Raw genomic sequence first — 12,017 nt, forward strand, 5'->3', positions numbered from 1 at the left:
ATAGAAAACATATAGGTTTAATAATTTTTAAAGAGGATTGTAACAAGCAACATTTTGTTCTAAATGCAAAATCATTTCCAAGTTTGACTATTCAAATTTTTCTTAGAAAATCACAAAACTTATGGCGTTCACAAAAGTTACCTTTGCTAAACTATTGCACTTTTTAACTGGCATATATATATATATATATATATATATATATATATATATATATATATATATATATATATATATCTCTAACAAAATTAAACAAATTAGAATGGAATGTCCCATTGTGACTTGTGTTTTAAAATGATTGAAATGGCTATTAGACCATTCAGACCTTTCTCCAATGTGCTATGCCTTGTATTAGAATACAGGCTGCTTAAGAATGCTTTCCCCAAAGAGCAAGATATACCACAAAGCAGTAACTTGTTACAGTTAAAAATATGTGTACAATTTATCTTAAAATGTACAGAAAATATAGAGCTTGTAAAAAACAAACTACAGTAAATTAATGAATGGAGTTAAGACCGTCTAGGTGTTCACTGGATTTGTTGCTGAAAGATACACTACTCAAAAAAATAAAGGGAACACAAACAACACAAGGTAACTTCAAATCAGTCACACTTCTGTGAAATCACACTGTCCACTCAGGAAGCAACACTGATTGACAATCAACTTCACATGCTGTTGTGCAAATGGAACAGACAACAGGTGGAAATTATAGGCAATTAGCAAGACATCCCCAATAAATGAGTGGTTCTGCAGGTGGTGACCACAGACCCCTTCTCAGTTCCTATGCTTCCTGGCTGATGTTTTGGTCACTTTTGAATGCTGGCAGTGCTTTCACTCTAGTGGTAGCATGAGACTGAGTCTACAACCCACACAAAGTGGCTCAGGTAGTGCAGCTCATCCAGGATGGCACATCAATGCAAGCTGTGGCAAGATGGTTTGCTGTGTTTGTCAGCGTAGTGTCCAGAGCATAGAGGCGCTACCAGGAGATGGGCCAGTACATCAGGAGACGTGGAGAAGGCCATAGGAGGGCAAAAACCCAGCAGCAGGAACACTACCTTCACCTTTGTGCAAGGAGGAGCACTGCCAGAGCCCTGCAAAATGACTTCAAGCAGGCCACAAATGTGCATGTGTCCACTCAAATGGTCAGAAACAGACTGCATGAGGGCTCAACGTCCACAGGTGGGGGTTGTGCTTACAGCCCAACACCATGCAGGACGATTAGCATTTGTCAGAGAACACCAAGATTGGCAAATTCACCACTGGCGTCCTGTGCTCTTCCCAGATGAATGCAGGTTCACACTGAGCAGGAGACGCCGTGGAGAACGTTCTGCAACATCCTTCAGCATGTCCAGTTTGGGGGTGGGTCAGTAATGGTGTGGGGTGCATTTCTTTGGGGGCCACACAGCACTCCATGTGCTTTCCAGAGGTAGCCTGACTGCCATTAGGTACCGAGATGAGATCCTCAGACCCACCATATGCTGGTGCGGTTGGCCCTGAGTTCCTCCTAATGCAAGACAATGCTAGACCTCATGTGGCTGGGGCATGTCAGCAGTTCCTGCAAGAGAAAGGCATTGATGCTATGGACTGGCCCACCCTTTCCCCAGACCTGAATCCGATTGAGCACATCTGGGACATCATGTCTCCCTCTATCCACCAACACCACAGACTGTCCAGGAGTTGTCGGATGCTATCGTCCAGGTCTGGGAGGACATCCCTCAGGAGACCATCTGCCACCTCATCAGGAGCATGCCCAGGTGTTGTATGTAGGTCATACGGGCACGTGGAGGCCACACACATTACTGAGCCTCATTTTTACTTGTTTTAAGGACATTACATCAAAGTTGGATCAGCTTGTAGTGTGGTTTTCCATTTTCATTTTAAGTGTGACTCCATATCCAGACCTCCATGGGTTGCTAAACTTAATTTCCATTGATAATTTTTGTGTCATTTTTTTGTCAGCACATTCAACTATGTAAAGACAAAAGTATTTCATACGATTAGTTCATTCATTCAGATCTAGGATGTGTTATCTAAGTGTAACCTTTATTTTTTGGAGCAGTGTATAACTGGCAAATTGTTTATTAACAAATGCTACATTGTCAAGAAAAAAAATTATCAGCAGGCAATAAAGTTTCATATTCAAGTGCATCATCATTTCTCTCTGTAATAGGTCAAGTATGCCTTTAAAGATTCCGGGAGAGGTAAGCTCAGAATTCTCTCGCGAAGAAGGTTTTGTGGAGGCTCCTCAGCTTTTAAAGCTTCATTGTGATCCTTTTCTTCTTCTTTGCTGTCCTCGTCTATCTTTTCATCATCATCACTATCTAAGGCTTGAGGAATTAGCTGATTTCCTACAAATACATAGGTGTTTATGCGACGTCTACGGCAACGCCGCCTTTTCCGTTTTGGAGGGGCTTTTGGAGGAATTCCTTTGGCCTGCATTTCATCATTTATGCAGTTTCTAAGTGTACGGCGAATATAGATACGAGCCAAGTCCTGTAGGCTTCTTACAGTACACACAGCTGTAAGAAAAAAAAAAATTATTTAATGGCAATCATCAGTTGGAAAATCTGTCTCCTCTAGAGAAAGAATTCTATTTCTGTCATTTCTTTCACATTGTGGAGTCTCTGCTGCAGCCTTATTAGCAGATCCCGATTCAGACTAAACAAGGCAGTTTCCTCTCTCCTAGATGGTTTCAGCAGACTCTCAAGTGCTTTTTCATTTTTCCAGTTTAAACAAAGGCACTAGCCAGTTACAATTTACATAACGGGTACGCTCACGTGTGCATATTTCCCTGCAGATTTTCTCCAGGTGATACTGCTACCCATTGAAGTCAATAGGTAGCAAAATCACCTGCAGCAAAATACACAGTAAACTTGCAGCAGGAAACTTAAATCCACCTGTGTGACTGTATCTTTAGGATCCATTCACATAAGCAGATTTCATGCAAAAAGTGTATTTTCTACAGCAAATTTTGCTTCTATTGACTTCAATGTGTCCTCAGAAAATCCACAAATCTACCAATGCACTGCAGAAAATTTGCACAAAATCTGCCCGTGTATTCACATGTACAGGATCTATTGCATTTTTGATGCTGCATATTTGAAGCTGTGTTCAGTCATTTAGTTTACACTGAAATCTGCAGCAGATCTTTTACATGTAAATATGCCCTTAAATGGGTACTCTGTGGAACTGAACATAGACATGATAGGGGAATGGATGGGCCCCCCAAGATCTCTTGGTACAGGGCTGTTCCTAATTTCCTGTCCTCCGAGTGCTTCAACCCCCACCTTCCTGGAGGTGAGCAAGTGAAGGCCGCTCAGCCAATCACCTGTTGCAGCCATGCCCCACTTCACCCGATGATAGTCTAGACGGGTCCATACTTGCCCACGTCCTGCATGGTGGGGGCCGGAGCGCACGAAGAACAGGAATGTAGGATGGGCGCTGTACAGGAGATGATAGAGGGGTACTTCAGGGAACTGAACTTAATATTTTATATAAAAATAAATAAATATAAATTTGCTCAGACTAGAACACCACAGGAGCCCAGAAGACCAAATATCCAGTGTTTCAGGGTAAAAAAAAAAGAAATAAAAAATTACAAATCTTTGCCTTTAGTAACGGCTCATTATTACATAAACAAAAAGGAACATAGAAAGTAGATATACATGTATGGGCATCTTGAGAATAAAATACAATGGTTATAATTGGAATACCTATTCACTAAGTACCATACACACAAATTAGGACTAGCATTAGCTTTATGTTATTAGTTTTGTTATTTACTAGCAATTTTTTTTTTCTGTATTGTTCATTGAAAACTACTGCAGCCAGCTCTGTCATAAGGCACAACTTCAATAATTTTACCAGGGATCAGGCCCCACAACCTTAATAATGAAGCCACTTTTCATCCTTTAGAGCAAGCAGGGCAGAGGAAAGAAGTGCCCATAATTTGTTGACAGGCAATTACAGATGCTACTTTGTAATGCTCTGGCTTAGGACAACAATTGGGGGCAGTATAAAGTTTTGATGAAATTGAGCGTGTAAGGGTTCACCTGGGTTTGAGATTTGTAGTTCTGAAAATAAGTTGCAAGGGCTTATTCATAATGTCAACTGCATCATTTTTAAAAGGGTTCACACACACTATTTTAACTGCAAAAGATTATTTCTCCTTTATATGAAAATTATATTTCACAAAATACAGCAAGATGAGAAAAGCAGTAAATAATCACCCAGGTGGATATAGATAATCGGCTTCTTTAACCTCTTAAGGACGCAGGGCGTATGGATACGCCCTGCATTCCGAGTCCTTAAGGACGCAGGGCGTATCCATACGCCCGTGGGAATTCCGGTCCCCACCGATAGCCGGTTGGGGACCGGAGCCGGATGCCTGCTGAAATCGTTCAGCAGGCATCCCGGCATATGGCATCCCGGCATATCGGAGGCAGACCACCACAACTCCCAGCATTCCCTTATGAGCATGCTGGGACTTATGGTTTTGCAACAGCTGGAGGCACATTTTTTCTATGGAAAAGTGTACCTTGAGCTGTTGTATAACTACAACTCCCAGCTTGCACAAACAGCTAAAGTAGATGCTGGGAGTTGTAGTGGTGCATCTGCTGGTTGCATAACTACAACTCCCAGCATGCCCGTTGGCTGTCGGTGACTGCTGAGAGTTGTAGTTTTGCAACAGCTGAAGGCACACTGGTTGTGAAACCCATTTTTTTTTTTACCTAACTCAGTGTTTCACGACCGGTGTGCCTCCAGCTGTTGCAAACTACAACTCCCAGCAGTCACCTTACACCATGCACCGTACATGCTGGGAGTTGTAGTTTTGCAACAGCTGGAGGCACACTGGTTTTGAAACACTGAGTAAGGTCACAAACTCAGTGATACATAACCAGTGTGCCTACAGCTGTTGCAAAACTAAAACTCTCAGCTTGTACAGTCTGTCAGCGCATGCTGGGAGTTGTAGTTTTACAACAGCTGGATGTCCCCCCCCCCATGTGAATGTACAGGGTACACTCACATGGGCGGAGGCTAACAGGAAGTATCTGGCTGCAAGTTTGAGCTGCAGCAAATTTTCTGCAACAGCTCAAACTGCCAGCGACAAACTACTGTGAACCCCCGCCCGTGCGACTGTACCCTAAAAACACTACACTACACTACCACAAAAAATAAAAGTAAAAAACACTACATATACACATACCCCTACACAGCCCCCCTCCCCTCCCCAATAAAAATGAAAAACGTCTGGTACGCCACGGTTTCCAAAACGGAGCCTCCAGCTGTTGCAAAACAACAACTCCCAGTATTGTCGGACAGCCGTTGACTGTTCAGGCATGCTGGGAGTTTTACAACAGCTGGAGGCACCCTGTTTGGGAATCACTGGCGTAGAATTCCCCTATGTCCACCCCTATGCAATCCCTAATTTAGGCCTCAAATGCGCATGGCACTCTCACTTTGGAGCCCTGTCGTATTTCAAGGCAACAGTTTAGGGTCACATATGGGGTATCGCCGTACTCGGGAGAAATTGTGTTACAAATTTTGGGGGGTATTTTCTGCTTTTACCCTTTTTAAAAATGTAAAATTTTTGGGAAAAGAAGCATTTTAGGTAAAAAAAAAAATATTTTTATTTTTACATATGCAATAGTCGTGAAACGCCTGTGGGGTATTAAGGTTCACTTAACCCCTTGTTACATTCCCCGAGGGGTCTAGTTCCCAAAATGGTATGCCATGTGTTTTTTTTTGCTGTCCTGGCACCATAGGGGCTTCCTAAATGCAGCATGCCCCCAGAGCAAAATTTGCTTTCAAAAAGCCAAATGTGACTCCTCTTCTGAGACCTGTAGTGCGCCAGCGGAGCACTTTTCACCCCCATATGGGGTGTTTTCTGAATCGGGAGAAATTGGGCTTCAAATTTTGAGGGGTATTTTCTGCTTCAACCCTTTGTATAAATGTAAATTTTTTGGGAAACCAAGCATTTTAGGTAATTTTTTTTTTTTTTTTTTTACATCTGCAAAAGTCGTGAAACACCTGTAGAGTATTAAGGTTCACTTTACCCCTTGTTAAAGTTCCCCGAGCGGTCTAGTTTCCAAAATGGTATGCCATGTGTTTTTTTTTGCTGTCCTGGCACCATAGGGGCTTCCTAAATGCGGCATGCCCCCAGAGCAAAATTTCCTTCAAAAAAGCCAAATGTGACTCCTTCTCTTCTGAGACCTGTAGTGCGCCAGCAGAGCACTTTTCACCCCCATATGGGGTGTTTTCTGAATCGGGAGAAATTGGGCTTCAAATTTTGAGGGGTATTTTCTGCTATTACCCTTTTTAAAAATGTAAAACTTTAGGGAAACCAAGCATTTTAGGTAAAATTTTTTTTTTTTTTTTTTTTTACATATGCAAAAGTCGTGAATCACCTGTGGGGTATTAAGGTTCACATTACCCCTTGTTACGTTCCCCGAGGGGTCTAGTTTCCAAAATGGTATGCCATGTGTTTTTTTTTGCTGTTCTGGCACCATAGGGGCTTCCTAAAGGTAACATGCCCCCCAAAAACCATTTGACGCTCCTTCCCTTCTGAGCCCTCTACTGCGCCCGCCGAACAATTAACATAGACATATAAGGTATGTGCTTACTCGAGAGAAATTGGGTTTCAAATACAAGTAAAAATTTTCACCTTTTTACCCCTTGCAAAAATTCAAAAATTGGGTCTACAAGAACATGCGAGTGTAAAAAATGAAGATAGTGAATTTTCTCCTTCCTCCTTCACTTTGCTGCTATTCCTGTGAAACCCCTAAAGGGTTAAAACGCTTACTGAATGTCATTTTGAATACATTGGGGGGTGCAGTTTTTATAATGGGGTCATTTATGGGGTATTTCTAATATGAAGACCCTTCAAATCCACTTCAAACCTGAACTGGTCCCTGAAAAAAAGCGAGTTTCAAAATTTTGTAAAAAATTGGAAAATTGCTGCGGAACTTTGAAGCCCTCTGGTGTCTTCCAAAAGTAAAAACTCATCAATTTTATGATGCAGACATAAAGTAGACATATTGTATATGTGAATAAAAAAAAAAATTATTTGGAATATCCATTTTCCTTACAAGCAGAGAGCTTCAAAGTTAGAAAAATGCAAAATTTTCACATTTTTCATCAAATTTGGGGATTTTTCACCAAGAAAGGATGCAAGTTACCAAAAATTTTTACCACTAAGTTAAAGTAGAATATGTCACGAAAAAACAATCTCGGAATCAGAATGCTAACTAAAAGCATTCCAGAGTTATTAATGTTTAAAGTGACAGTGGTCAGATTTGCAAAAAAGAGTCCTTAAGGTGAAAAAGGGCTCAGTCCTTAAGGGGTTAAAGCTTCAACATTTAGCTCCACTGCTGTGCTTCTCTGGCCATCTCCATGCACTCGAAGGACAGGTGAGATAGATTGCAATGTTTCAGAGGCTACGCCTCCTTTGTCAGGCTTGACAAAGGAGGCGTAGCAAAGGTTCACAAAGGAGGCTTAGCCTCTGAAACGTTGCAATCTATCTCACCTGTCCTTCGAGTGCATGGAGATGGCCAGAGAAGCACAGCAGTGGAGCTAAATGTTGAAGCCTTAAATAAGCCGATTATCTCTCCAGCACACATCTTGCGGACTATCTATATCCACCTGGGTGATTATTTACTGCTTTTCTCATCTTGCTGTATTTTGTAAAACATAATTTTCATATAAAAGGAGAAAGAATCTTTTGCAGTTAAAACCGTGTGTGTGAACCCTTTTATTACTGTGTACACACTGGGAATAGAGCACCCAGTCACCACACTGACACACCTTGAAGCATATGTGCATTCCCTTTATTTTTTGCTTGTGAACTGCATCATTTTTATCATAAGTTCCTGCTCGTGAACAATGGTGCCAACTGAGCATTCACCACCCCTCAGGTCCAAACAAGACATAGGAAAAAATGTAGCCCTCCAATTCTTCATAGTTAAAAGTAAAAATACATGCTTTATTTTACTAAACACCACAGCAACGTTTAGACTCAAGCAGAAGTCCATTTTAAGCTTAAAAGAGACTCAGAGTCAAGACCCTGCTGTAGTGTTTGGTGAAATAAAGCGTGCAAGGTTGCTTTTGCCCATGAAGGACTGGAGCACTGCATTTCTTTGCTATTTCTATTCCTAGTAAACAATTCTCAGCATGGCTCAGCCTTTTTCCTTTCTAGTGACTCAGGTCTAAGGCTATGTTCACCCAGCAGAATTTCTTCATTTAATTCTGAATGAAAATCTGCAGTAAATTCCACAGAAATTAATTGCCCATTTACTTCAATGGAATTCCTGCAGCAGAAATTATGCTGTGTGAATGTTTTTGGGAGGTTCACAAAGGAGGCGTAAATTTCTGCTCTGCTCCTCCGCTGCAGTCTCGTTTGGCTGTGGTCAACGTGTCAGACTGCGGCTCAGCAAATTCTCTTATGCAGCAATGTCCTGCCTCGGCTGGCGATAGGCTGAGCGGCAGTGTGAGGCATTAAATACTGGTGACCAATGCCGTGGCTCAATGCATTACACTGCAGCTCAGCCTATTGCCGGCCAAGGCAAGACATCACTTCGGGTGGCGATACAGGAGATACATGTTAAAGCTGATAAGCTCCATTAGCTACCTACTAATTATTTCCCTTCTTGGTTCCACACAGACAGTACCAGCTCAGCTTCCAGAGGAGTATTGATCAGGTTCCATAAAGACGTCCCATTTGTACCCTCTGCACATCCCACCTCTGGCAGTGGCAGATCTCTCACCTTCATGTTTCTATGCACCCAACAAGTCACAAGGCTGATGGCTAATACAAACACTGGAGGAATTGAAGACGTTTGGGCTACAATAGTCTAATACAAGAAGTTCTGTAACATTCCCTTACCCAATCAGAATACATTTTGAAATTCCCTCCTTCAAAAAGGTATGAACTACCTCCTTAAATCACTTAAAGCTTATGTAGTTGTATTCACAAAGGAAAGTAAGGACCCCATGAATTAAAGGCCCACATCGATATTGGATGTGGACCAAAAAACCTGGGACAAGTTACTGGCAATTAGGCTAAGCAAAACTTTCCCAACCTTTTACACACTGACAAAACAGGATTCATCAAGTGCAAGAAAGGTAGGCACAACTCCTTTTGAGTCCTTTATATGATTCAAGCTATGGTCCTGTTGAATGGCATAAAGTCAAGAAGACCTATTACAGGGTTGCATAGGACTACATATTCTTCACCCTTAAATGGGCACTGTCAACTGCAGAAACATTTATATAATGTGCATAATAACAACATTATATGTATATTTTTAATATACATAGTTTAAAAAATGTACATATTCTTGGGTGAAAAAAAAATGTTTTCTTGCTCCAGCAAGTTATTGCCAGTGTGTCTTGGCTGGGACATAATACAGAAACAGTAGGTGGCACAAGTAAAGTTCTATGCACTGAGGCTCTGTGACATGCTCCCGACTCACACAGCAGGCTGATTGACAAGCCAGGAGCCTGCATAGAGCCCTGCTTGTTCTGTCCACACTTCCTATATTTTGTTCCAGACAAGATACACAGCCAATAGCGGCAATGACAAAAAAAAAATGTCACCCAAAAATATACACATTTTTTAACCAATGTATTTATTTGATATGTTATCTACATCATCAATTTTTTTTTTTGTGCAAATGACAGTATGCCCATTTAAGAAACTTAACTTTATGTTCCAACTGATCTCTGCTATCTATACTACTTTTTGACTTTTAGATTACCATTAATGTTGGGTAAACTTTGCAACTATGGGGACTGGGCCGAGGGGGGGGGGGGGGGGGGTTTGGAAGGAGGGTGTCTATTTAGAGGCTCAGATTTTTTAACAAATTACAGTAACTAGGTGGTGACTCCCTTTATCTCTCAGTTCCCACTATGGATGATGTACACCAACCCCATGCTCAAGGGCTCTCTGCACTGCCTGTCTTATACTCAACCACAGCCAACGACTCTTCTATTTTAGACTTACTACATCATGTTTCATTGTCTGACTTCCTGTATAAGCATATCACACCCTCGAATGATAAAATTCAGTCTTTGGTGTCCCTGAATCAGTCAAATCTTCTCCCCCTTCACATGATCTGACACAGTTGTGACACCTTTTTAATGGGCACAAAAGTATACTAGAGACCTCACGTGGCTTGATCATGACTCGTCAGAGCTATCTCAAAACTCCATCTATCCCTGGTTGTTCCAATGTTTCTCATCTCTTGGGAATCGGAACTTAAAATTTCCCTCACGGAGACTGAAAGGAAGTGCATACTTCAATACGCTCATGGATTTTCTATGTGGATAAAATTGCAGACAAATTATAAGTTATTAATATAAGCTACTTATGAGATGGTAAAACCCCCAAGTTACTTTACTATATGGGTCTTTTGGTGTTGAAGCTCTGATGCAGGTATACCAGCTCTCACACACACTTTGTAGCATTGTCAGGAGATAAATCCCTTTTGGTCAACAGTGTAAATAAATAAATAAAATAAAATTTGGTATGCTCCACCTCGATCAAACTTTCTCTTCCTATTATTATTCTGGCATTCCTGGTCCTGTGCTTTTCCTCATCTGTCTAGTCACACACCTAGCAGCTGCGGCTGAACTCCTTCTACCGTTGCTGTGGATTAACCCATCTCCGCCTACAGAGCAACAATGGTCGGCCAAGGTTAACCAAATATGCCTCCTAAAAGAGATTTAAAGTTGGGTGTATCATAATCATGACCACTTCTTTAAGATTTGGCCCTAAATGCTTACCTCCCAAAAACAACATCTGATGTCCCTACCTCCCTCCTTCACTGACTCATTAATACCAATGAATCCCTTTGTGACTCAACCTTCCTAGCTCCCATGTCTCCTGCCTTGCTCCATTTACCTTTCGCTAGTACTAGTTTATCCTCTTCCTAAAAGATGCTTGTACATTGATTCACAGGTAACTCCTATTCTACATTATACGGATACCTTTTTACATGTGATGCATGCCCTGATTACTGTTATGATGTTATATTTTTCTGTTCTGTCATTTTGCCAATAAAATCTGAACTGACAAAAAATTAAATAAAGATATAGGTAAATACTTACGCAACTTCACAGTTTCAGATTTGTGATTGTCGTTATTACTTGGTTGCATCAAGGGGGCAAAAGAAACAGCTAAAATGTTTTTACTTTCCCATGTATTCTGTCCGGTTCTCTGGATCTGCGTAAGCTAAAGTAGTTTAAATTGAGCATGTTAATACAGTAAAACAAACATGTTGTAATGGTTCATTGTGTGATCATTAAAAGATACATTGTGGAGAGTAACCAGGAAATAAAAGAAAAAAAACAACGCGGAAGTGCACATTAATCAAACACTCTAAAAGACAGTCTACATAGTCCATGTCAGCCAAAGCGCAGCTTCGAGAGCTAAGCACTGATTTTTTGCTATGGGCAACAGAACCAGGCTTACTTTTAGGTTATTTCATAAATCTTCCCCTAAGTGATTTATTTATTTCATATCTTTATAAATAGTTTTATATATATTGAGTAGAGCAGTGACACAAAGCTGCATAGTGTTTAAAGTAGCAACTTTCAAAAACCAAGTTTTTTTAAGTGGTGCATTCACACCTCATTACTGTAGGCAATAGATTAAAAAAAATACACTTACTGATAAAGGTCAGTGAAGTTGTTTGAACTGGATCTATTTATTAAAAAAATTGCTTTCTCCCACATTTGTGGTCTTACTATTTGATGTAGCACATCCACAAATATGTAGTACAGTTTTAACATCACCAAGTTGCAAGCTGATCTGCCTTTTGCTCATTCCAAATGTTAGTGCCTTACTCTTCTGGCAGTCATTGCACATTAAAAATTAAACCTCTGGTGGAGGTGGTCTTCTCAAAGTAAATGCTCAGTATGCATAAATATGGTGGAACCAAAAATATATTCTGGATAAAAGGGTGGTCTTCTGGAGCAGTTCCGCTGCATGTATTTACTCTTTCATAGAAAAATCAAGCTTT

At 40.9% G+C, this 12,017-nt stretch overlaps 1 protein-coding gene across 5 annotated transcripts in view; it reads right to left on the reverse strand.

Annotated features, from left to right (window-relative positions):
* Positions 1-218: 218 nt before the first annotated feature.
* Positions 219-12,017, reverse strand: part of PCMTD1 (protein-L-isoaspartate (D-aspartate) O-methyltransferase domain containing 1) — a 72,748-nt gene continuing 60,949 nt past the window's right edge. For 2 of the 5 annotated variants that reach the window (XM_056521894.1, XM_056521895.1), the window contains exons 5-6: positions 11,104-11,227; positions 221-2,516 (exon numbers count right to left, since the gene is read on the reverse strand). In XM_056521894.1, the coding sequence (XP_056377869.1) occupies positions 2,149-2,516; positions 11,104-11,227 (492 nt within the window). In that variant the 3' untranslated portion in view covers positions 221-2,148. Of the gene's footprint in view, positions 2,517-8,627; positions 8,813-10,531; positions 10,709-11,103; positions 11,228-12,017 lie in introns of all 5 variants that reach the window. The other 3 variants (XR_008844228.1, XM_056521896.1, XM_056521897.1) reach the window with 3 other exon arrangements.

Source organism: Hyla sarda, chromosome 5 (genome assembly GCF_029499605.1).
Source record: "Hyla sarda isolate aHylSar1 chromosome 5, aHylSar1.hap1, whole genome shotgun sequence".
NCBI classification, from domain to species: Eukaryota; Metazoa; Chordata; class Amphibia; order Anura; family Hylidae; genus Hyla; species Hyla sarda.